Source organism: Protomyctophum bolini (assembly GCF_963924005.1).
Source record: "Protomyctophum bolini genome assembly, chromosome: 13".
Lineage (NCBI taxonomy): Eukaryota > Metazoa > Chordata > Actinopteri > Myctophiformes > Myctophidae > Protomyctophum > Protomyctophum bolini.
The window spans coordinates 8,261,067-8,287,911 of NC_137874.1; the positions used below are offsets into that span (position 1 = coordinate 8,261,067).

At 44.3% G+C, this 26,845-nt stretch overlaps 1 protein-coding gene across 2 annotated transcripts in view; it reads right to left on the reverse strand.

Moving 5' to 3' along the window:
- Window positions 1-6,257: 6,257 nt before the first annotated feature.
- Window positions 6,258-26,845, reverse strand: part of LOC308326754 (endothelial cell-selective adhesion molecule-like) — a 76,376-nt gene continuing 55,788 nt past the window's right edge. Inside the window, exons 2-8 of one of the 2 annotated variants that reach the window (XR_013965121.1) lie at window positions 19,003-19,154; window positions 17,034-17,241; window positions 15,329-15,484; window positions 13,476-13,598; window positions 11,621-11,750; window positions 9,204-11,248; window positions 6,258-9,132 (exon numbers count right to left, since the gene is read on the reverse strand). Coding sequence is in view for 1 of the 2 variants with exons in the window: in XM_080779773.1 (XP_080635899.1) it covers window positions 10,639-11,248; window positions 11,621-11,750; window positions 13,476-13,598; window positions 15,329-15,484; window positions 17,034-17,241; window positions 19,003-19,154 (1,379 nt within the window). In the remaining variant the exon portion in view is untranslated. Of the gene's footprint in view, window positions 9,133-9,163; window positions 11,249-11,620; window positions 11,751-13,475; window positions 13,599-15,328; window positions 15,485-17,033; window positions 17,242-19,002; window positions 19,155-26,845 lie in introns of those variants that run through there. The other variant, XM_080779773.1, reaches the window with a different exon arrangement.

The window sequence follows — 26,845 nt, forward strand, 5'->3', positions numbered from 1 at the left end:
GACCCGGACGTTAAAACCAATGCAACACACACACACACAGACACACACTGAACCACCACGCTGTGATGTCGCCACCTGCTGGCCTATAGGTTTAAGTAGTAGTAGGATAGTCCCAAATTAACATGCATTTGTCCACAAACGGCCCCATTTAAAAAGGTTTTGTACCAGTAAGCCTACATAGTCCATGAGCTGGACAAGTTTTCATTACGAAATAAGTGGGCAAAACCATACTTAGCCTACTCGTTTCTCCGACATTGCCACATTTTTCACATGTGATTAAATAAACACAGTTGCTGGTGCTGGCTGTTTGTTTAATCTCCAACATGCGTTTTGTAGTTCTATTTTTAACTATTTGTTTGGGTTTGAAGTATTCTGGTCTCTGGCCTGCTGGTGTGTTGATTCCTTTTAGCTTGCTGTGTACCAGATAGTCTTTAAGATTTTTGTTTTTTCTGTAGGCCGATATATATATATATTTTTTTAAGTTTCGCGAAAACCGACTGCACGGTTCAGCCAAAACTGCCATTTTTTTGGCAGAAGGAGAAGGAAAAAAACTAACAATAACAATAAAGGACTTTCAGGACTGCTTTTAAATAAAAAAAGATCATAGAAATAAATATACAATAAAGACCGTGTTCAGTTTGGAACATACAGACACAGTTTGAATCTCAGTAAGTGATGCTGAGAGGTGGCTCACCATCAGGTGGGATGAGATGTTGATCCATCATTTCTTGATCTTTCTGCTGTCTGGAATGTTGTTGTTGTCGTTGGTTGCCATGGCTGCCAGTTCCCACCTGATGTCGTGTGGGAGTTCTGATTGGTCCAGAGCGTACTGAATAACTTCTAGCTTACATAACGTCTTAAGACAAGGACTCAAGTCTAAGATGAACAGCTCATTAGAGAGAGTGAAATCTTCTTTGCATCCTCCAAAGAAGATGATACGATCTCCCACAATGCAACAGCACATACCACCACGCATACCACTACGCATTGGTCCTTTCCACTTGGGCTCAACCATCTTCCAGGAGAAGGTCTCTGGACTGAATTTCCACACCTTGAATGTCTGGTTGTTACACGTGCAGGAACTACTAAATATGTACATCTCTCCATTGTAGATAAATGCTGAACGACACGAGTCTCCTTCTGGTATAAGTGGTGCAGAAGGTGTGTCCAGCCAGGCGTTTGTCTCTGTGTCAAACACTCTGATGCTGTTGTAGAGCCCATGGTTTCCTTTGTCCACAAATACAAACATCTTGGTACCAATGATGGCAGAGTAAGCTGATGAAGCAGTAGTTCCTCTGGTCTTAATTAAAGCCCAGACCATTGTGCTGGTGTCCAACTTGTCAATGTCATTAGTCCATTCATTCACATTGGTTCCTCCATGGAAAAACATGACCTTCTCCAACACACAGGCTGAGTGGTACCACCTGTCCTGTGGAACAGTCCCAGAAACCCTGGGTTGGAACCATCTGTGGGAGTCAACATCAAATGCATAAAGCACATTGCAGCAAGGATACCCTCCCCAGATGTAGACTGTATCTTCCACCAACACAGCTGTGTGGCCCCAGCGCTTGGATGGAACCTCAAGGTCACCGTCTCCTCTTCCAGGTTCCACTGGAGGTAACTTCTTCCAGCATAAAGACATTGTGTTGAAGACATGGACATCCATCTGTCCAAACTTCTCATAGTAGCCTCCAAAGGAATACAGTTTGTTCCTGACTGCTACAGCAGCATGATAGGCTTGCTTTGGTCCTCCTGCTTTGGAAACGGTCCAAGACAACATCACCCTGTCTATCTGTCTGTCTGTCTGTCTGTCTGTCTGTCTGTCTGTCTGTCTGTCTGTCTGTCTGTCTGTCTGTCTGTCTGTCTGTCTGTCTGTCTGTCTGTCTGTCTGTCTGTCTGTCTGTCTGTCTGTCTGTTCTCTCTCTCTCCACGTCTACAGTCATTCTCAACACTGTGCATCATCTTAATATCTTCATGGTGTGACATCACACGAGACACAAACTGTTGCCATGCACGCCTTAACGACGCCAATAGTGCATCTGTGCTTCATCTGCACCCTTTGAACTCTATTGCTATATTTATTACTTTAATACCTTGGGGTCTATGGATCTATGGGTCTTCCACACGTATAGCATATAGTATAGTATATATGTATAGTTTATAATATAGTTTCATTATATAGATATTCCACTGTTACGTTCTTAGCTTACGCATGTTTCATGATAAATTATTTTTATGTGATGCATTCCCATGCTTTTTTGTTCTTGCTCAATGTAAATCACTCTGGATTAAGAGCGTCTGCTAAATGCCTCAATTGTAAATTGCTACAGCGTTCCCTAACACTGAGCTGTGTTGTATGTTGAGGCTGTGTGTGTGTGTGTGTGTGTGTGTGTGTGTGTGTGTGTGTGTGTGTGTGTGTGTGTGTGTGTGTGTGTGCGTGCGTGCGTGCGTGCGTGCGTGCGTGCGCACGTGCGCGGAATGTGCTCAAGCTGACTGGCTGAGCACGGAATGTGATGTATGGTGATAACAGTGCCACTCACGTCACGCAGGTGTGATATTTTTCTCCATATCACTGTGTGAGAGACAGTCCACTGAGCAACTCAAAGTGAGGCTGAATGACAAGCATTTTGCATTCTGGCTCTTTGAGGGGAGCTAGCTCCCCCTATGGCCAGCTTGGTGTGTTTGTGTGTTCTCAGGGGCGGCCTTAGGAATCTGGAGGCCCGTTTCAAGACCAAATATGAGGCCCCCATATACCTATGACATCATTATTTTGTTGAGGCCCCCCTGAGGGTGGAGGCCCGTTTCAATTGAAACTGGTGAAACATACTTAAGGCCTCCTATGATCGCATGGGTGGTATTGTTGATAGCGTCGGTGCGGTTAGGCTGGTTTTTAACCACAGTAACTCAGTACTTTTACTTAAGTACTGTAGATAAGTAGGCTACAATTTTGTACTTTACTTGAGTATTTCCAATTTCCAGTACTTTTACTTCTACTCCACTACATCTCAGAGACAAAATGTTTACTTTTACTCGCACTACAATTATTTGAAAACTTTAGTTACAAGTTACTTTGGAGATTTAAATTTTGATTAGAAAATATACATTAACCACTTCAACCCTATGCATTTTGGCAATTTGAAAATAGCCGATCTGTGAGTTTGTAGATTTTGTACACATTTTGAACTTGTGAAATGACACATTCTGCACAACGAGTAGCCTACTTTTACTTTTAGTACTTTAAGTACATTTTCAATTTCGTATACTTTTACTTGTAACGAAGTAGTTCGAATTTGCAGTATTGGTACTTTTACTTAAGTAAAAACAATTGAGTACTTTTCCCACCACTGTTCCTCCTACTATATGTTTCTGCAGGCATATCATTGTGGTTTGACGGTGACCATTACGCCAGGGCTCCACTGGGCACGTCTGCGTCGCGTTGCGTCTCCGACGCGTGCGTCAAAAAACGAACCGGTTCAATTTTAATGGTGACGGAGACGCGACGCAACGCGGGGCGTCGCGGGCAGTGGAGCCACCCTTCATTGAATAAAAAGGGAACATTCTGTGACGGTGACGCTGACGCGACGCAGACGCGCCCAGTGGAGCCCTGGCCTGGCGTTATTGTTCTTTGTTTTTAGTCACAGCTAGACATCATCATGGCGGCAGGCCGGGGTATCATTGTCGTTGTTGACGACAGAGCTGCTGGCCTAATTTCCACATTTTCCGTATGCCTCCTCATACTGCTCGTCTCCCTTTAAGTGACGTCTTCCAAATTGCACTTGCATTGCATCCGCGACCAGCAGGATGTGCTGTTCCATATGACACGGTGAGGAGAGTTTATTTGAACAAAACATGTCAGTGCAACTAACCATGTGCAACCCAGATTTGGCACAAACAAGGGACTAAATTATTTTCGCTCCTATATGCCACCAAAATGTGGAACGCCCTACCAACAGTCATTAAGACATGCAAATCCCTTGACTCCTTCAAAACCGCTCTCAAAGGGCACCTACGGATGGCTGAAATTCGAAACTGTCCCCCGTAAAATCTGAATCTCCCCCTCACCACCCACCCCTTTCTCCCCTCACTTTCTTTTCCCTTTTTTTACCTCCTTTATGATGAATTCCTGTTCTGTTCTTTGGCTATATAGAAGTGTCTATTTGTATGTCTAAATGTTTTGATGATTTGAACATGGTGGACCCTCTTGTAAACAAGTGTAATGCTTTATTGGGTCGTCCACTCACAGTTAACAGTCTTTGTATCGAGTTTCTGCTTGAAATGTACTGTAGTTCTGCAAACTGTTAATACATATTTAAATCAATCAATCAAAAGCAAATGTGTAACAACATTGATTGTTTGGGTTTGTTTGATTGAATACTTTAACAGTTTTCGTTTCATTATCATATTGAGCCTGCAGCCCAGGGTTTCATTTAGTCTGTTATTTATGAATTCATATACAGTAAAAGTCCAGTGTCCGAATGAAACCAAATAAAAAGGGGGGGGGGACATATAGCCTACAGTGAGGGGAGAAAAGACGTTGCTGGAAACTATGCAACAGTACACTTTTCAGAGTTAAATAAACAATGATGATTTCACATTGTAGGCTGCTGAAGGGGGTAATGCTAATGCTGAAAATACAAAGTAAGACGTTTGGGGACAAAAGATGCAATTCCTGGGGGCAAGAAAAAAAGTTATATAGTATTCATCTATCCTCTCCACAGACGGACTACTATTACCACAGGATTGCTGGTGGGAGGCTGAACCCCGGTCTACCTACGCCGTACCTGGGAGCAGCTCAGACAGTATACACCGATTTGTGGAATGTTGGAGTTCTCCCTGACATTCCACCTCAGCCACAGAATTACATCAAAATCTTCTGTGTGAGAAGAGTCTCACAATAGGCCATATGTATGTCTGTCCATTCACAATATCCCTGATAAGAGTTGCTCGATATTGTGTGAAACCTGTTATATGCTATACTAATATTATCTGAGATGCTTGGGTATGTACGCCTGATTGCATTTACGTTTTCTTTCTTTCTTCATTGTGATAGGTTAGACTGTTTAAGCGAAAAGCCAACTGTTGAACAGATCTTACTTATTTTGAAGCTGTGTTATTTTTGAATTAATAAATTAGTTATTGTGAACCGATTTGAGTGTGCAGAGCCTCTTTTAATGTTGTATACTTTTGTGACAAGGTCCAGTGTGGATAATTCATGGCAAAGCTCTTTAGTGATGTCTTAAGGGGTACATGGGTTGTGAGCACGGGATCCATGTGAGAAGGTGGACAATCGATACATGAACATGGATCCAGATAAATTACTTTTTTATGGTTTATACTTGATCTCTAAGAGCACCTTTCTGAATTTGTTACAAGTTAAAATATTACTGTTTCCTGGTTTAGGCCTAATGATTACATAATTTATTTATTTTATGTTTTATCCCACGATTTTGTAACCCATTTTTAGAGTCTTTGGTATGACCCAGCCAGGGATAGAACCCCGTCCCCAACCTCCCAGTCTCAGGCGGACACTCTAACCACAAGGCCACTGAGCTGGTATAAAGGACTATAGGAAACAACATTTCTGGGTTTAACACGGGCCCTATGGCGATTTACAACATGGTTTGACAGCTCCAAATGTGTACAGCCTCTGACAAGTGCCACAGGTCAATTCAGAAGTAGTTCCACGTCTGAAAACAAACTTCATGGTATATAGAAACACTGTAGAAAGTTTTATGCTTTAATCATAAAATGCACAATATTCCATATATGAGCTTAACCGCCCGACTAGTGGCACTGGAATAGAGGAAAGGCATTGGGTCATCAGTCACTAGTCATTTTCAACGTATGTTGTGTGGGACCAAAGAGGTGAACGGATGGATTGATAATGGACACAAAAGATGGCCATAGACGTCATGACAAATAAATAAACAGGGTTTCCAACCGTATTAAGTTATTGTCAAGAAGCATTATTATAACAGAGAGATAATCTACCAAACACAAATTGCATTCCACACAGGGTTTAACTACAATTAACATCTGGTTATAAGAAAATGAAATGATAGTCTCGGGATGATTGCAAACAGATTCCCAGAGAATGGATTGATGGAGCATTGAACAGTGTGGTGGCAAAAGTGCTGATGTGTTTACTTTTGCCTCAGTAATATGCAATGTGTTTCCTATCAATACAGTTAATCACACTTCATGAAGCATCTAGCAATACAATGTCTATAATAGTGCTTGGAGAAAAACAACACAAATAACTATTAGTCTTTTATTTGAAAATATTGATACAAAGCCTTTTCTATTAACATAACTTAATATGCAAGATACTGTACGAGTGAACACTGCACATTATTTCCTAAGGTTTAGGCTCACATAAATAAGCAATACATTTGGCCATCTGTGCAGTAACACAATCCAAGTTCAGCAACAGAATATCAACTCTCAATATCTTAACTTACATGGTATATATAAAATTTGCTCATGTAGCCATTTCACCACACATTGGTTTAAAAAAATAAAGACTTGTCTTAAATGCATTTAACTTTTTCATAATTTACACTGTGAAAAGGACCTGACTGGGTGATACAGCAGTGAGTAATGTGACAGACATAGGTCATTATGATAGGTTAGACTGTTTAAGCCAATAGCCAACTGTTGAACAGATCTTACTTATTTTGAAGCTGTGTCCATTTTGCCAGTAGACATGTAGAGGGGCAGGCACAAACCAACACAACCCTGGAGGAAAAACATCACAGCTTTCGAATTACATGTAATGCTCCATCACACTACACACCAGAACCCTTTTGTTATTACAACCATTTGTAATTCTGGGAGAGACTATTTATCCGTTTGTAACTCTGAGAGTGTAAAATGTAACCAAAAATGGACCCGTAACTCTCAGAGTTAAATGAACACTCAAGGTCATTTCACTCGGTCACTCAATATACCAATTCCAGACTGGGCCATATTATAACGGTGATTATAACGACAGACAAGAGTTGAAAATCTATGATATCCTCTGGAAGGTTTCAGTAAAACCTAAACACAAAACAACAAGAAGGAATATATAAATGTTCCAGTGTAAGGGACAACACAGCAGGAGATTTGCATGTATCTGTACAGAGTTCACATGTCGAAGAGGCTTTTGTTACTTTACTACTAAGTAACTTTTAGATCGATCGTCTGATCTGTTGTATGGAGGACTTTCCTTATGAATTATTTTTACTACCTCTTGCATTTTCAGACACTTCACATCTAAAGACTCCAAATGTGTATTTGTTCATTGGGGCACGGCCACACCTAGGGATGGAGCTCGACGATAACCGATACCCGAAGAAATCAGATAAAAAGCTTATTGAGTACCCGCTTATCAATAAGCGCTGGGCTTATCAAGCCTGTTATCGAGCATAGCGTGCCCATGACGTCATGTTTAAACAATCAAGACAAGAGGAGATCAATACATATAAATGTAATCATCCATGCGGTCACAAACATGTCGGTCTAAAAGTGTATTGATACCTGCCTATACCAGCGCTGCCCGGGGAAACCAAATTACGCTTTTAACGTGACTGTACACATATAGTTAACAGTTTCTTTAATATTATCTTATCGGTAAAAAGGTAAATTGCCTTCCCTCTTGTTTGAAAAGTACTGTATTTGAAGACCCTCTAGTAAAATATACTGGTTCTGTTCAGAATGTATATTGTCTCCCGTCTTTCCACAAAAGAATAGAAAATGCTCGATAGTGGGCTCGATAAGAACCCGGCTCGATAAGCCTGATCGATAAGGTTCTCGTTATCAATAAACATTATTATTAACGAGCTCCATCCATAGTCACACCGCACTTTTATTCTACCTATGAGGGCAGATTGTGCCATTGCATTTCAATAGGAATGGAGTGTTTTAGTCAGGTGAAATGAATTAGTCAGATGCAATGACGACTTTGGCTCCTATACAGTCGGGACCTAGTCCTGATTGGTTGCCTCGTCTCTAAGCAACGGCATGCCTCTCTAGCCTATGGGACTCGTCCTGATTGGCTCAGCAAACAACGGCGTGAAAAGTCATGGCTGCCTCTCTCTAACACAACAGCTGCTGATGTTACATGAGCTAAACTGCAAGGGGCGGACGGAGAGCAGCGAAGCCACAGACGAAAGCACGAACAGAACGTCGCAAACGAACGCAAACGACGGCCGCGAGTTTGTGACACACAAACATACACGTTACTAAAATAATAATAATACTAATATGTGGGGGGGAACACAAGAACACAGCGGAGACAGCACCTGACAAATATCACTATGTGATGATTTCTTGTTTTTTGTTGTTTTTGCAGAAATCCACAAATGGCAGCAAAAAAGCTCCATTCTCATTGAAATGCATTGGCAGAATCCGCCTTCATGTAGAAAAAGAAAATAAGTTATATATAGTCCCAATCCCCAAGCTTTTTCATCTGGCAGTTTTCATTATGGAATGATAAACAACACAAGTATTGGATGTGTCAGAGGAGGGGACAGGTTCAGAAATCTTCATCCTAATTTATATGCTCTGTGTTGGCCAAGCGACACGGTCTTACGACAGAGGATAAATTAAGCTCTAGACATCTGTACATTTGATTTACCAGTCAAGCACACTCATCACATCCAAAGAAAACAACATAACATTTTAGTACTAGTCCAAAGTCGCACGATTTTGAAAACAGCCCTGGTCCAGATCACTACAGGTAAATGGAATGTCCACGATAATGAACTAAAGGTTTTTACTCCCTATGCCTTCCAAAAGAACATAGTGAATAATTATCTGGTGGGGTATCCAGTGTATATAGCAGGCAAACACAATGATCTGTATGGCAATGTACTGTATCTTAACCCATTTTGGACTGAGGTCGATACAAAAAAAAAGGCTTCTAAATCCTAACGTTTTTATGTCAGAGGTGCTCAACCTTTTTCATGTCAAGCACCCCCAGAATTATCTCTATTGCGGGCCACGGACCCCCATCTCAAAATATGTTGTTTTCCGGGGACCCCCCCCCCAGAAGCCAATATTTCAAGTTAAAAATGTTCGCTCTGAAATATTATATTCAAAGATTTGTGCCACATTTTCACGACTTTTCAAAAATAGCAGACCTACAAGCTCGTAGCGCGCCACTCGGTGGCGCGCTACGAGCTTGTAGATCTGCTATTTTTCAATAGCTAAAGTAGAACAGAACACCAAAAGGGGTTCCCCCCCAAAATGGGTTAAGACACATTGTGCCTGGTCATGATCAGGCACAATGTGCTTATTATAATTATGCTTATTATATTACACAATAAGCAGTTTTGTGTTCAGGCAATAAATATCTTATTTACATCAAAGCAGTCGGTAACCTTCAATCTTTACGACTGAGCGATGGATGCTGCAGGGGCTCCATTACCAAATATTTATGTCTTTAAGCACCAAATCAAAAAGTTATCTTATGAACTGAAAACTAGAGGAAAATGCTCAAACTGGAATACAATATATATTTTTTGCATCTATTATAATGTAAAAACAAAATGTAAAAAAAAAAAAGAGAGAAAAAAAGAACGACATCTTACTTTTAATAAAGGCTAGCTGTGAGCATATATACTGTATATACATGAATACATATTTATCCGAATGTATCATTTAAAAGTTCTATCATACAGTAGTATGAATATAAAACATTCAGTACTGTGTATGTGCTTATCACTAATTTGGTCTTCTCCATTTGGTCATTAGACATAATTCAGAGGAATTAACTATATGAAGCAAAACGGGTCTCTTTGGAAATATCCATAAACCCGTTTTTTTTTTATTAATTAGGAGGCATACTGTATCCTGTATAATGACAAGTTTGTCTCCGTTTCCTAGAGAGTAGTCCCGAGCAGTCTTCTCTTCACTTACAAAACACATTGCCGACATACAAGCGCACAACACGTCGCACCGCACGGCGCGCTGTGAGCTTGTAGATCAGCTTGTTGATTTTTCTGAACATCTTTGAAAGTCTTTTTTTCGATGTTTTTGACATTATTTTTTTAAACATTTATGACAATAATTATGTCCAAAATAGATGAAAGTGGTTATATGGCAACATTTCAGTCAAATTACATTAAATTGATTGAAACAATGCCCTAATAAAAGTGTTTTGCGTGTACATCTTTTTCTGTGTCATATGGTCCTCTCCTATATGCATCTGTTGACACGGGAGAGTTGAAGTTGACAAAGGGAGAGAAAATATGTCTAATAAAAAACAGAAAAGCTAGAAAAACAACAGCAATAGAAATACATTGGTATAATAGAAAATTAAGATACAACACAAACGTATGAAAGTGAAAGTATACATACTTTGTGTACAGTGCATGTTGAATATAAAAGAATAATTATACTTAAAAGACTTGGCTTCAGCAGGTCAAACCAGGTTCAGTGTCTGAAGGTCTTTACCTGCATGTTTCGACTGTGTCAAGCTTCATGGCGCCCAGAGCGAGTGTCAATAACTAAAATTCCATTCCATTTTTGTTTTTAAATTTAATCTCTAGCAAAAAGCACTCCGTCCCTTTTCCAGTAGCGTTAAAAAAGACACACGGTCATTCTCCAAGTGTTTTTGCGACCAGCTGGTTTTGTTTTTGGCATTCGTTTTTTTTAGACTAGAGATCCCGCCTGGTTCTGCGCGGGCACCATGATGGGCACGCCGCCCATGCGGGAGATGTTGGCGGCCGTGATCACGGCAGTGGGCAGCGGCGGCGGGGGCCCGCCGGCGGCGGCAGCGACCTGGGACTGGTGGTGGTGGTAATGTGGCTCATGGCTGTAGGTCTGTGGCACCGCCTGGGCCTGGGGCAGCGGGGTGAAGCGCTCTGTTCTGGGCGTGGGGCTGCCGCCGCCGTTGGCGCTGGTTTCGGAGGAGGCGGGTGGTGGTGGCTGCTGCCCGCCGCCGCCGCGGGGTAAGGTGGCGCTGTTGCTGTTGTAACCGTAGTGGGTGGGGGTGGAGGCCCCGCCGCCCTGCTGGCGGGAGGAGGGTCGGTAGCCGCCTCCGGCCGTGCTGCCCGTGGCGGTGACGATAGAGGCGGTGTCGGATGGCGGGCGCTGCGGGTACTGCTGCAGGTGGTGGTGGTGGTGGTGGTGGAGGTGCGACGGCTCTCTCCCGTGCGGGTTGGAGGTGATGGAGGACAGCGTGCCGTTCTTGGAGACGATGTCCGAGCCGCCCATGCCGCTCTTGGCCCACGATACGCGCTTGGGCGCTTGAGCGTCCTCCCTGAGAGGTGCAGCAGAAGATAGAAGGGTGTTAGTTATTTGTTTGTTTGTTTGTTTGGGTTTGCTTTTACAGTTTCTCCCTCCCAATTTGGTCATTCCCAGCTGACCACCACAGCCAGACGCCCCAGTTTATAATTTAATTTAATTGAATTACAGATTAGCACTTTTGGGCAAGTGACATTATTGTATTACAGCATATCAATTCTCTACTCTTTACTTTAAATCTTTACTCGTGGAAACGCACGCACGCATGCACCCACGCACACACGCACACACGCACACACACACACACACACACACACACACACACACACACACACACGCACGCGCACACACACACACACACACACACACACACACGCACCAAACTCACTTGATTTCGTTGGCCATGTCGTCCTCGATGTCTCTCCTCCTCTTCACCAGAAAGATGAGGAAGAGCAGCAGGACGATGAAGCCCACCACCGAGCCCACCGTGGCTCCAGCGATCACCCCCGCGTTAGTGGCTGCCATGAGGACCAATCACATAGCGGCGTTAGTGGCTGCCATGAGGACCAATCACACAGCAGCACAGTCACATAATGGCCTGTTCATGGATGGGTTCATTGTGTTAAATGAAGCCATTTAGACCTGAGGTCGATTCTACAAATGTCTTCTAAATCGAGACAGCTTTCTTGAAAAACCCATGTTTCTATGGTCAGGGGTTCTCAAACTATTTCATGTCAAGGACCCCCAGAATTATATGTAATTGGCCGTGGACCCCAATCTCAAAATATGTTGTTCCAGGGACCTCCCCCCAGAAGCATTATATTATTCAAAGATCTGCGCCACATTTTCACTGTTTATCAAAAATAGCAGATCTACAAGCACTCTGTGCTGCACTACGTAGATCTGATATTTTTTCAACAGCTAAAGTAACCAAAAGGGGTTAACCCGAATGGGTTAAATTAACTAGGAACCTCTGATTTGGATATGTTATTATAGGCTAAAAATGTCAAAACATTATTATTATTTATCTTAAAAAAATCAACATTTAAAAAAAAGAAGAATTTGCTATGGCATGCTAAAACTAAAAAGCATGCCACTAATAGACAAGACACACAATGTTCTTTTGCACTTGGCCATGAGGAGTGTCTTGAGACTGACATGACTACGAAATATGTGTCATATTCAGGACAGCTGTGCCATGGTCAGGAGGACAGCTGTGTCATGGTCAGTACAGCTGTGTCATGGTCAGTACAGCTGTGTCATGGTCAGTACAGCTGTGTCATGGTCAGGACAGCTGTGTCATGGTCAGGACAGCTGTGTCATGGTCAGGACAGCTGTGTCATGGTCAGGAGGACAGCTATGTCATGGTCAGTACAGCTGTGTCATGGTCAGGACAGCTGTGTCATGGTCAGTACAGCTGTGTCATGGTCAGGACAGCTGTGTCATGTTCAGGACAGCTGTGCCATGGTCAGTAGGACAGCTGTGTCATGGTCAGTATAGCTGTGTCATGGTCAGGAGGACAGCTGTGTCATGGTCAGGAGGACAGCTGTGTCATGGTCAGTACAGCTGTGTCATGGTCAGTACAGCTGTGTCATGGTCAGTACAGCTGTGTCATGGTCAGGACAGCTGTGTCATGGTCAGGATGACAGCTGTGTCATGGTCAGGACAGCTGTGTCATGGTCAGGAGGACAGCTGTGTCATGGTCAGGACAGCTGTGTCATGGTCAGGAGGACAGCTGTGTCATGGTCAGGACAGCTGTGTCATGGTCAGGAGGACAGCTGTGTCATGGTCAGGAGGACAGCTGTGTCATGGTCAGCAGGACAGCTGTGTCATGGTCAGGACAGCTGTGTCATGGTCAGGACAGCTGTGTCATGGTCAGTACAGCTGTGTCATGGTCAGTACAGCTGTGTCATGGTCAGGACAGCTGTGTCATGGTCAGTACAGCTGTGTCATGGTCAGTAGGACAGCTGTGTCATGGTCAGGACAGCTGTGTCATGGTCAGGATGACAGCTGTGTCATGGTCAGGATGACAGCTGTGTCATGGTCAGGAGCACAGCTGTGTTATGGCCAGGACAGCTGTGTCATGGTCAGTAGGACAGCTGTGTCATGGTCAGTAGGACAGCTGTGTCATGGTCAGGAGGACAGCTGTGTCATGGTCAGTAGGACAGCTGTGTCATGGTCAGGAGGACAGCTGTGTCATGGTCAGTACATATTATGTCATGTTCAGTGTCTTGGTCACATACATGTAACGATCTCCAGGTTGATGTAGCAGCTCTCGGCGCCAGCCGTGTTGCTGGCTGTGCACACGTACTTCCCAGACATGTTGCTGCTCAGGTTGCTCAGCTTCAGCGTGCCTATCTTCTCATCTAACAACGCACACACACACACACACACACACACACACACACACACACACACACACACACACACACACACACACACACACACACACACACACACACAGTTAAGGACTATCATCATGGACTATGATCATTTGTTAAGTCACTTGCTTGTTCTCAAAGTACCACCTACAGTAATAAAAAGAGACACACGAGGGCGCCATTGAGCATTACATTTCTAAAGTTGTACTGTGTTTCTGTGTTTGTGTGTTTGTTTGTGTGTGTGTGTGTGTGTGTGTGTGTGTGTGTGTGTGTGTGTGTGTGTGTGTGTGTGTGTGTGTGTGTGTGTGTGTGTGTGTGTGTGTGTACTGTAGAAACACTAGGATAAAACCAAAACGACTGCAGTCCGAGGCTACACTTTAGGCAGAAAACTTGCATTATCTCCTTCCCAAAAATGATACATCCTGACAGATAGGAGAACGTTAACGGCATTAGTCTATATGATGATAAAAGTATTATGTATATCTGATTATACGTCTTAAGCATTGAATAATGACTACACCTGTGAAATGGAATTACAAATGCATTTACAATCACATTGGAAATCAAAAATCTAGAAAATTGTGTGATTAGCTGATGAGACACTGATGACTGGATATATGTGTTAGAATTCTGAGGGTAGATATATACACTCAAAAGCTTTGATTTAGATCAGTGGGCTACAGGTTCACTAAATCGATTCCATAATAGAAAATACTTTCACGCTATTAAAGAGAAAGCTCTACTACTGTAAAAGTGTGTTGTCATTTTATTATCTAGTGGTTCTCAACCTGTGGGTCAATTTTGGACGTTGTGAGCTTTATTTTCACAATATTTATCTGTGGAACCGAGTCAAACTAAATGTAATGCCTCAACTCCTACATTTCAAGTGCTCATCCAAGTTTGAAAATGATTAATTTGGTGAATCACTGATCTATAACATGTTATATTGTACCTTTTTTAAGATTTAACAATAAAGAGTAATGTTAAAATTAAAGAAAAGAATGCTGGTGTATTTAGGTGACAAATTACCTGCCCCCTTTTCCCTATACTAATCTTCAAGCTCAAAAGAGCTTGTGGATCGGCTATTTTAGCTAAGACAGTAATATGCAATGTGGCCCTCTGGAGTGAGTGTGGAACTATGGTGGCCCTCTGGAGTGAGTGTGGAAATATAGTGGCCCTCTGGAGTGAGTGTTGAAATATAGTGGCCCTCTGGAGTGAGTGTGGAAATATAGTGGCCCTCTGGAGTGAGTGTGGAACTATGGTGGCCCTCTCGAGTGAGTGTGGAACTATAGTGGCCCTCTGGAGTGAGTGTGGAAATATAGTGGCCCTCTGGAGTGAGTGTGGAAATATAGTGGCCCTCTGGAGTGAGTGTGGAAATATAGTGGCCCTCTGGAGTGAGTGTGGAACTATGGTGGCCCTCTCGAGTGAGTGTGGAACTATAGTGGCCCTCTGGAGTGAGTATGGAACTAAAGTGGCCCTCTGGAGTGAGTGCGGAACTATAGTGGCCCTCTGGAGTGAGTGCGGAACTATAGTGGCCCTCTGGAGTGAGTGTGTAACTATAGTGGCCCTCTGGAGTGAGTGTGGAACTATAGTGGCCCTCTGGAGTGAGTGTGGAACTATAGTGGCCCTCTCCATCATCAAAGTTGCCCACCCCTGACTGAGCTACGATAATGAACCATTCCATGGCACTGTGCCTGGCTGGGTCCTATACTCACTGAGCATTGGGGAGAAGAACACCTCCGACGTCGGGCTGGTTTTCCTCCATTTGTAGATGGGAATGGGCTTTCCTGAAGTGGATTTACAGCTTAGTGTCACGTTCCCCTTCAGCACTGGCTTCCCTGACACGGAGCATTTGGGGACGGCGGGCGGCACTGAGAGAGAGAGAGAGAGAGAGGAGAGGATTAGAATGAAGATGTTTAATTCAGTTTTCCTTTTCATCTTTCGCTAGAGGAAAAAAAAAAAAGGTTCAAGCATAAATTTAAGGTTTTTAATGCAAAGGAGAAAAAAAACGAAACTAAAAACGAAACAAAAACTAAAGTTTAAAGGCCACCTTTTCTTTTTTGGGGCTTTTTGCCTTCATTGATAGATGTACAGTATAGGTTGACAGGAAACGGGGGGAGAGAGATGTGGGGGGGGGGGAGAAGACACGCAGCAAAGGTCGTCGGGATCGGGATTCGAACCCGAGACGCTGCCAAGCTGGATTACCCATAGATATTAAAAATAAATAAAATAGATGCCTCATTGGCCGCTGCAGTTCGTCGGAGCCATGTGTGTTGAAGGAGGGGCGGAGCAATTTACACTGGGGGAGGAAGTATATACGCCGGAAAAGAGTGGAAGGCACGCTACGTCACGCTGCCACTCAAGTGACGTCTATACTGGCCAATCACAGCGCATCTTTTCCGGGACCCGAACATGCGCTCGGTGACTCAGTGACTCATGCTTCCGCGGTGCTTCACAAGGAATATAGGGTTTTGTTTTGGCCCTCCCTTGAGCACATAGAGCTCCAGAGCCGTCTACCTTTACATGTCTATGGGATTACCCAGCCTATAGGTATACCCGGACTGCTAGGCCGGCCCGGGGCCAACGGCCACCTTTTCAAGAGTGGCTATAGCTCATTGGCCTTGTGGTTATAGGTGTCTGCCCTGTGATTGGGCTGGTCGGGGTTCGATTGGGTGGTGTACTGTACTCGTACAACATTAAGCTGCCTCCCGCTACAGAAAGGCTTAATTACTTAATTACTTTCATGAGCCGTTGAAAAAAATCAGCTGGCGTGCATCTACAGCAGGGTTTACCCAAGCTGTGGTGCGCGAACACCCTCTAAGGGGGGGTGCGTGACATGAAAAGGTGTGAATGGCGGTTATATGGTGTTATTTAACACAAACGGCAAAATCCAGTAAACCACTAGTTGTTGTTTACTACACTACGCAAACGGGGAGCGATAAAACGCACCTATAGTTCATTTTCAACGAGACCTGCGCTTTTGCGCGGAGAAGTCGCGGTGCGTCGACGCAAGCGTATTTACGTGAGTGCGGTTCCCGTGAATTTGTTTTGCGCGCGTGCTCGTTCCGTGCACACGCCCCCCGTGACTCACCAGACCTGGATTCGGTTTAGCTTTTTTTTTTTTACGCTTGCGTTGTTGTGCCCCTCTTGAGCAGACCTGGAGGAGACATGTCGTTGATCCAGGCAACAACGTGTGCGTTCCTCGCTCCTCGTTTGCAAGGCCCTTTAAGCAGCTGCAGGAGTATACAGCATGCAGCTGCATGTCCGTCAGTGCAGCCAGTGACATTCTGTGATTATTTGCCATAATCCTATTAAAAAAATCTAAATTTCTCGGTAATAAAGGCCAGGAGGTAACGGAGTGCACGGCCAAAAAGGTTTGCTGACCGCTGATCTACAGGGTGTTATGGAGGCGTCACCTACCCTTTACGTTGAGGGTGAGCTCAGACATGAGGCTCTTCCCCTGGGGAACGATGACCTGACAGAGGTAGCGTCCCGAGTCCGCCTCCTTGGTGTTGTTGACGTACAGCGACAGGTTGGTGGAGGGCATCTCCGCCGCCGCCGTGAAGCCCACGCGCCCCTCGAACAGAGGGCTGTCCACGCTGCTGGACTCCTTCGTGTACGAGATTATCTAGACCAGAGAGAGGATGAGAATGAAGCACCATTTATACTGCCGTGAGGGTATAGTAGCTGAGGACAAGTGCACATTTTCACATATAAACACAGCAGACAGAGTGACACGCACATTATAGAACCTGGGAGCTGACCGGTATACAACCACAGTCTTATACTGTTGGCACCACTAAGCAGCTCCACTGGAGCAGGTGGGGGTTCAGTGCCTTGCTCAAGGGCACTGAGTGATGAACAAATAACTTCCCGACCCAGATTTTCCCTGCCCGCCCGGGGCAACCTTTCGGTATAAATTGATGCAAGCAAGGTGGCACTGAAGTAAATAATAATATAATAATAATAATAATAATAATAATAATAATAATATAATAATAATAATAATAATAATAAGCTTCTGTTTATTCCCGGTGACACACTGATGCAAGCGAGATGGCACTGAAGCCGTACTATGGAGCGTTGTCCATGAACGCATGTTACGTTGACTTGTTTGTGTAATGTTTGATTTACAGCATATCATAAAAACGATATATCCTAGCAAGAGTTGGCCGGATGGTCAAAGCTCCAAGAACAGACCAGGTGTACAGGTTAAATGCTCTCTACTGTACACTACAGCACTGTTTCCCAAACAGTGGGCTGGGACCTACTGTACTGTATGTGTGGGTCGTGGACACATTGTTATGGGTCATGATGACTCAAGGGTAAATATCCCTTTATTTCTTGTTTCATACATTTTGCTTTAAATTATTATTATTCCATGAATTGGAAGTGGTGAGAATTGCTGACGCATCACGGTGCGTTGTTGTGAGCTTGTAGATCTGCTATTTTCACTAGTTTGGGTTACGGGGAGACATGACATTTTCTCTTTTGGGTCTCAAGCTAAAAAAATGTGTCTAACCAGTGCTCCACAGCAGTGGTTTTCAACCAGTGGTCCGGGGACCACCAGTGGTCTTTAAAGGGGGTTCCGGGGGGGGTGAAAACCACTGCTACAGACATTGGCATAATTGGCACCTTCCTCTCAATGATGAAGAGGATTGCCAGCACAGCAGAGTATAGACACCCAGTGACCACAACCAGATGAAACAGGCATGTTTAATCCATTCAGACCTGAGGCCGATTTTTTTTTTAAAAGAGACAGTTTTCTGTTTCTATGTCAGTCGTTCTCAAACTATTTCATGTCAAGGACCCCCCTCCCCCCCCCCCTTGACTTAAAAATGTTCGCTGTGAAAGAATATATGTTCAAAGATTTGGGCCACATTTTCAAGTTTTTTCAAAAAATAGCAGATCCTACAAGCTCACGAGCTTGTAGATCTGCCGTTCCCGCGGTCCAGAATGGGTTAAAAACCATTTAGTAGTCCCTTGTGCGTCATTTACAAATGCATTGAGGTCATACAAACATTATTATGAGACATAACCACTTCCGTGCTGTGATGCTAATTAATGAAATGTAATGAATTAATTTCCAGCTGAGTAGATGTGTCCATGCAATGTCGCTATTAATTAAGGGCCCGGGCTGCCCTGTGACATAATCTGTTTTCTGGAAAAGTAATGCATGCTCCATGTGCACAGATCGCGCGGAGCCTGATGAAGTTGACCACCCCATGCTGCACAGTATGCAGTGTACAATACAAGGTGTGTGTGAGTACCGAGTAGCCACCAGGTCCCTTATCTTTATTCATCGCACACACGCACGCACGCACGCACGCAGACACGCATGTAAGGCACGCACGCACGCCACACACAGCTCCCTGTTCCCGTTTCTCACCAGCTGAGTGTCGTTTCCCACGAAGGTCCAGAGGAGGGTATTGGCGTTTTTATCGGTGCCAGGTGCGGGTGAGTACCAGGCTTTCAGCACCACCATCTGACCCTGTATCACCTCCATGTTCTTGTTCGGCATCTGGAGCTGAGCCCACACATCTGGAGAGAGAGAGAGAGAGAGCTGTGTCAGGGGGAGCTCATTGGACATTAGTCCTCGAGTTACTGCACTCGCTGTGAAATCCAGAGTGTTCATTTAATGTTCTCAGAGTTGCAAATGGATAAATTAGGAATATATCATTGTGCGCAACAACAACAACCATATGGTTCCGCATGGATTCTCAGAAAACAAGGATTATCATTTATACCAGTCTCTACTATACACAGTACCTTCAAAAAGGGGACAACCTGGAAGTTTACAGAATGCATTGGTGAGTCAATGGGCTCGCGCGAGTACATGAGCCACGTGACCAGGCTGTTTTCTGCCCCCTCAATGTCGTGACTCTGTCTTATACTCTATGGCTCTGGGCGGGTCTGGTTAACAACTAAAACTACAATACTGACAATGTCACAAGGACAGAGGAAGGTGTAACATTTCTACTTAGCCAGAGCGGGGCAGCAGAGAGCCAGATTTGTTACTGACAGCGGACACACATTCACAATCAGTCCTCAATCACTTCACTTCACATCTAAAAACCCATTGGGGGGGGGGGGGGCAAAGATAAACAAAAGGGTATCTCAACTTTAAAGTGATTGATTTTTCATTACCAAATGAGTGACTATCAATGGATATGAGATGCGCGTGTGTGACAATGTGATGTGAATCTGTGTTAACTGTTAATGCTCCTCATTCAACCGACACCTGCTACCGTCCTATATAACTCATGTGTGTCCTATAATTAGAGGTTGTGACTCTTGTGAGAAAAAGTGTGCATGCGTGCGTGCGTGTGTGCGTGCCCACGCACGTGAGTCATTAGAAGAGCACATCTGTCTTACTGAGCCCTTCCTTATCCCTCCATGTTAATACCTAAGTAGTGAAGGAGAAGCAGGAAGGGGGAGGGGCAGGGTGACACACAGCAGGCTAAAACTAGTTTTTCTTCTCCTCTCTCCTCCATCATCATCATTTTGATCATCTTGATCATCATCTCTGTCTCTCCTTCTGTTGTCCTCACAATGGGCCATTTATCATATTCTAAAGCAGTTGTTTTCAACCATTTTCATATCATTATTTATTTGGGAATTTGAGCCACGGATTTGAAGAGATTCGGACCCAAAAACTAAAGAATATTTTGTTGTCACTGAATAATCTTTCTGTCCAGTATCCATGCTGCATGTATATTGATGTTGGTACTATTATAGGAGGGTCCATTTGGTTTCATTTTACACTCCCAAGATCTATAATGGTCCATTTGGTTCCCCCAACTCTCCATTTAGCTGCATGTCATGAGGACCACCTGGAAGTCGGACTCCTCATGCATAGAAGGAAGCATGAGGTCAGTCCGCTGCCCCAAGAGGTGTGTGTGTAGCACCCAGGATTTACTTTAAATAATTGACACTGCGTGGAAAAAATGGGTTGCAAAATCGTGGGATGAAAAAAAATCACACCTGTGTGAACCAAGTGGTGCAACTCCCCTCTCTCTCTCTCTCTCTCTCTCTATCTCTCTCTCTCTCTCTCTCTCTCTCTCTCTCATTAGAGACACAGCACTACCCCTCTCTCTGTTTCTGGCGCCCCCTACTGGTATAAATGAGTAACATACTTGTGCTCAAAGACACAGGTACACACACAGGTACACAGGTACACAGGTGGACAAAGCTGGATGTAGAAGTGGTTGCACCACTTAAAAAGGAGAAAAAAAAAGAAAATTACAAAAGAATCACATCTTATGCGGGGGGGGGGGGGGGGGGGAGGGTGATGTTGGTCATACTCCTACAGGCAGGGGGGAGGATCCTGTCTGCGGAGAGTGTTGGCCTGGGACGAGTATAGGACGAAGGCTCTACTACGTCCTCCCGGTGGGGGCTCCTCACTGGCAGGTGAGGCAGTAAGTATACGACAGTACGTCCTCCCGGTGGGGGCTCCTCACTGGCAGGTGAGGCAGTAAGGATACGACAGTACGTCCTCCCGGTGGGGGCTCCTCACTGGCAGGTGAGGCAGTAAGGATACGACAGTACCTCCTCCCGGTGGGGGCTCCTCACTGGCAGGTGAGGCAGTAAGGATACGACAGTACGTCCTCCCGGTGGGGGCTCCTCACTGGCAGGTGATGCAGTAAGGATACGACAGTACCTCCTCCCGGTGGGGGCTCCTCACTGGCAGGTGAGGCAGTAAGGATACGACAGTACGTCCTTCCCGGTGGGGGCTCCTCACTGGCAGGTGAGGCAGTAAGGATACGACAGTACGTCCTTCCCGGTGGGGGCTCCTCACTGGCAGGTGAGGCAGTAAGGATACGACAGTACGTCCTCCCGGTGGGGGCTCCTCACTGGCAGGTGATGCAGTAGTAGTTATACTGCTGCATTCCGCGGCAGTAACATTAGCGTTTTCTCTCAGTCAGGTGATTCTTCAAGTCCATAACGAGTCAAACGGCCTTGGGTGATTTGGATTCTACAATCCCCCTATTGGACATGAACCCGTGGCCCTCTACCGATATTGACGTCAGACTTCGGCGCTCTCTATAGGGCATATAAATAACATCTCGGATAAAGGGGCTGTATAAATGCACCATTTATCTATGAAGGTTCTATTGTAATCCACAACCAGCAGACAGACAGACAGACAGACAGACAGACAGTCACGCACTGTACAAGTGTACAGTATGCAGTCTAGCAGTGTGAGAACATACAGTATATATAGGTGCTGTGTACATGCAGCAGGGTGTATATGCACGTGTGACTGTACCTAGTAAATAAGTGTTCATATTCATATACAGTATATACCCATGAGTGGAATCGTGGCACGCCTTCAACCGGCCTATGGTGGCACAACAGAATCTGTTCTCTGATTGAGTGAGTGTGGAGTGTTTGTGGTGGTAGGGGGTACGTGCGTGCGTACGTGCGTGCGTGCGTGCGTGCGTCATAACAGGAAGCGTGTCAGATAGAGTCCGTTTCTACAAATCCTTCCAGCAGATCAAGTATACGGCCAGTAGAGCTGCCTCTGATTAGGCTGGCTGTTAACCCATTCTGACCTGAGATCAGATTCATACGAGGTTTTCCACTGGACACACACTGGTCTGATTAACCCATTCTGACCTGAGATCAGATTCTGAAAATGTCAGTCGCTCTTCGATTTTTCAAAAATAGCAGACCTACAAGCTCGTAGCGCGCCACTCGGTGGCGCGATATGAGCTTGTAGATCTGCTATTTTTCAATAGCTAAAGCATAACATGATGCCAACACCAAAATGGGTGCCCGGTCAGAATGGGTTAATGGGGTCCTTCATGATAAAAGAGGGGTGGAGTGGCTCAGCCGCTTCCTCTGAGAACCTTATCAACATCTCTTGATGTAATTGAGAGATGAGAGAGAGAGAGAGAGAGAGAGAGTGGGAATATGATGTAGAAAAAGTTCATAGTCAGTCATAGACTGTATAGGTGAGCATAGATGTGAAAGTTCTCTCCAACACACAAAACACAGAAGAAAAAAACAGAAGAAAAAACAACTACTATTTGGCTTCCCCAACAATTCCCACGTTCTGCGAAAAGCCTGAGAGTTATTTTTACGACTAGTAGAGAGAGCGATCGAGCGATCGACGATGAAAAAAAAAATAATAATAAAAAAAGGACGAGAGTATAACGAAATAAGGAGAGGGCGTGATAATAACGAGAGGATGAGAGTATATACGAAAGAAGGAGATTTGTATAGACGGCAAAAAGCCAAACGGAGAGAGAGATGGGGGTATCATACTATATCATCACAGATCAGATCTGAATGCTCTCCGGTGAGACGCATCTAGCAAACAACCTCCCTGGAGGATGGGTGGAGTAGCATGAGCATGACGCCATGCTTTCGTATGAAGATAACGGTACACATCACGTGATGATCCAATTAACTTAAGCGTCTCTTTTCGGAAACCAAAGCTTTCTCCGTCAAAGTATCTGGGGAATGGGAGAAACGCATTGGTGACGTCAAAGGAAACGTTTTCACATTATTGGCGAAGTTCATTTAGAACAAGTTCACAGAACAGAACAGATGCAATGTGTTATTCCTGCAAACACATGGTCAGCATGGTCGCCGGTGCCCACGCACGCACGCACGCACGCACGCACGCACGCACGCACGCACGCATGCACGCACGCACTTTCCACAAGAACACGCTCGCAGAGAAACTGTAGCAATGAGGTCGTGTAGCGGAAAAAAGTCCAAAGCGATTTTAACGTGACGAGGTCTACACAATTTCAAACTACAAAATCAATTTAAGCTTCAAATCTTCTACCAAAACAAAACCTTTTGTGCACGACACACCTTTTCACTGCTATATTATGGTTGCCTCGCAGCAGAGCCATATGTTGCTAAAACCTTCACATGAACAGAAATGTCTGTTCCGTATACTGAATTATTTATTCACATGCGCATACAGTAAGATGTTGTCATATTATTCACAGTAAAACGCTCATACAGTATACGTGCACAAAATGCTTTCATGTTCACCCTTTAACCCATTTTGACCTGAGGACGATTCTACAAATGTCTTCTAAATCCTGATTTTTTTTCCTGAAATGCCCTATGTTTCTGTCACTCGTTCTCAAACATTTTCATGTCAAGGACCCCCAAAAATATATGTAATTGGCCGCCGACCCCCATCTGAAAATATGTAGTTCCTATAGGGACCCACCCTGAAGCAAAGATATGAGTTAAAAGGTCCGCTGTGAAAGAATACATATAGTATATTCGTGTAAGATTATAGATATGTGCCACATTTTCACGATTTTTCAAACATAGCAGATCTACAAGCTCGTGAGCTTGTAATAGATCTGCCATCTTTCAATAGCTATAAAGTTTAACCATAATGCTTAAAACACCAAAAGGGGTTCTCATCCAGACTGGGTTAACACTGTTATACACGTGTACAGATTTGCTCATACATGAATTATTGAATAGCTCATATTCATGACAAACTACTACGTGGAAGGCTGTTGGTATAAGAAATATGGTGGCTCAAACATAACTTAAATTGTCCTCTTCGCGTGTGCGCGAAACGAGCACGCACGCCGCAACGAATTCACGGGCCCGCGCTCACGTGAATATACGCTTGCGTTGTCGCGACTGCTCCCCAGTGCTCCGTGCAAAACGCAGGTCTCGTTGAAAATGAACTATAGGCACGTTATATCGCTTCACGTAAGAAAGGCCCTTAAGGAGTATACATAAAGCCTGACCACATGAACCCCAGCATCCCTACTCGCTTGTTGAGTGTATAGATTGGCTATTTTCCACAAAGCTATTTAATTAGTGAGGAGCAGTTGGTGTTTTCAACCTTTTTCATATCAAGGCCCATTTACTTGAATCTTGAGCTTCTCAGACCCAAAACTAAGGAATATTTTTGTTAGTGTTGACACACAATTCCATGCTGTTGGCCAACGTTGATCACAATATCAATTCTTCTACATTCTCTAATCGTGTAGACTTATTCTAAATTAAGTATTTAACAACAATGTAACTCTTGCGAGCGTCAAATAAAACCAAACGGTCATTTGGTTTCATTTTACGCTCTCAAGAGTTAAGATCTATAATAGGGGTCCATTTGGTTACCAACTCTCCATCATTGAGCTAGTGGGGACCACCTGTGGAACCCCCTCAAGGATCACTGGTGGTCCCCCGGAAACAGAATGGGGGGGGTTTCAGAGGGGTTTAGACCCCTGGAGGACTCCGGACAATATATCCACCCACCGCCGCCACATTTAGTCACAGATGGAACAATGCAGGCCTTCCACAATGAATAAAATAGACGCACCACATTTAGCCACAGATGGAACAATGCAAGCCTTCCATAATGAATAAATGATCCCAGCAGAAAACAAGAACATTAAGAGCAGAGAGAAGGACAGAGAGGAGAAGTGCAGGCAGAGTCTAGGAGGTGGCCTATGAGGTGGCTCCTATGAGGCCACCTTTGGAATCTGATTGGCCAGCCCAGCCCAGGTGCCACCCCCGCCTATAGTACACACTTTGTGAATTTTGGAAATGCACTGTGAGAAGTGGCCTGCCTTAGGGCTGTCACAATTATAACATTTTTACATTGTCTTGCGTGTCTCTCAAATAATTGCAATTAACAATTTAATTGCGTTTCTGTCTTATATGAATAAAGATGAGATTTAGATTTGGCTTTTAGACTTCGTTAAACAAAAAGGTGTACATAGGGCAGATACATGTATGACAAACAACTTACGTAAGTTAATAACTTATTAAATCGTGGAAATAGCCGATTTATACAAGCTCAAAACGTGCCACATTGACGCAATAAAAGCCTATACTGTATACTGTATACATTATTATTTTTCCCCCCTCCCTGTCCGAGGGGGGGCTGTGCCCCCCTATACTTCAGCCATGAGTAGCACCATACTATAGAAAAACAATACTTTATTATCTTTCCAACCCACAATCACATCCCCATCTTTCTATTTACACATATATGAAGGCACACACCCACACACACACACACACACCCACGACCACACGCACACGCGCGCACACACACACACACACACACACACACACACACACACACACACACACACACACACACACACACACACACGACCACACACCCACACCCACACCCACACCCACACACACACACACACACACACACACACACACACACACGCACACACACCTGATAAGTGTGTGATTGCCAGCCCATCCAGCAGTGTAATTAAAGGGGAGATGCGGTGGCGAGGCTCCTCCTGGAGAGAGAGAGAGAGAGGGACGCTCCTCAGTCTGAGCACACCTCTCTCTATCTCCACTCCACTCTATCTATCTATTCTATTCTATTCTGGACACAGTCACATGCACAGAAGCCAGAGAAAATGCCGTTCGTTTAATTGGAACTTCTGAGCACGTGTGTCTGTGTGTGTCTGTGTGTGTGTGTGTGTGTGTGTGTGTGTGTGTGTGTGTGTGTGTGTGTATGACTATAATTGCGAGGACCAGATGTCCCCTGTGAAGTAGACATAGATAGCGAGGAGCATGTTTCCTGGTCCTCACCAAGGACTGTCTAAAAGAGGACGAGACGCGAAAACCGTATACGGGCGATGATTAATGTTTTAGTGACTTATTATACTAATAATTAGCCTATAAAGAAAATAAAAGGATCTCTGGGGAAAAAGGAAGCCAAAAGTCGCGGGAAATATAAGCAGACATGGCAACCCTGCTCCATGGAAGGAAAGAAACATGCGCAGTTGAGACCAAGGAAGCTGAACGCGGAAGTGTTGGCTGCATATAGTCCATTGCGGTTCAGTGTTAGGACTAGACTAGACATGTATAGTAGAGGTTAAATTTAAGGGTTACATCTGGAGTTATGCCTCGTTTATACACAGACAATAGGCCATCTACAAGCATAGTTTTTGTATTTTTTTCTTTTTAGGTTTAGGTTTTAGGTTTTCTGAGCTCAATTGCACCCACAAAAAACTGAACTTTTAACATTCGGTATAGATTTTCTGTGGTCTGGGGGTTTTCTGGCTCAAACGAGTGCTCAGATTGTCACAGCCTGCAAATCCCATATTATGTCAACGGGATTTGCCAGCAGATGTCACTGTTTTCACTGTTTTCATTGCAGCTCAAAAGGCTTTCCAAACCCCAGAAAATCCACTGAATGTTCAAAGTTCAGGGGTTTTTTGGGTGTCATTGAGGTCATAAAAAAATCCCCTCTCCCCTCC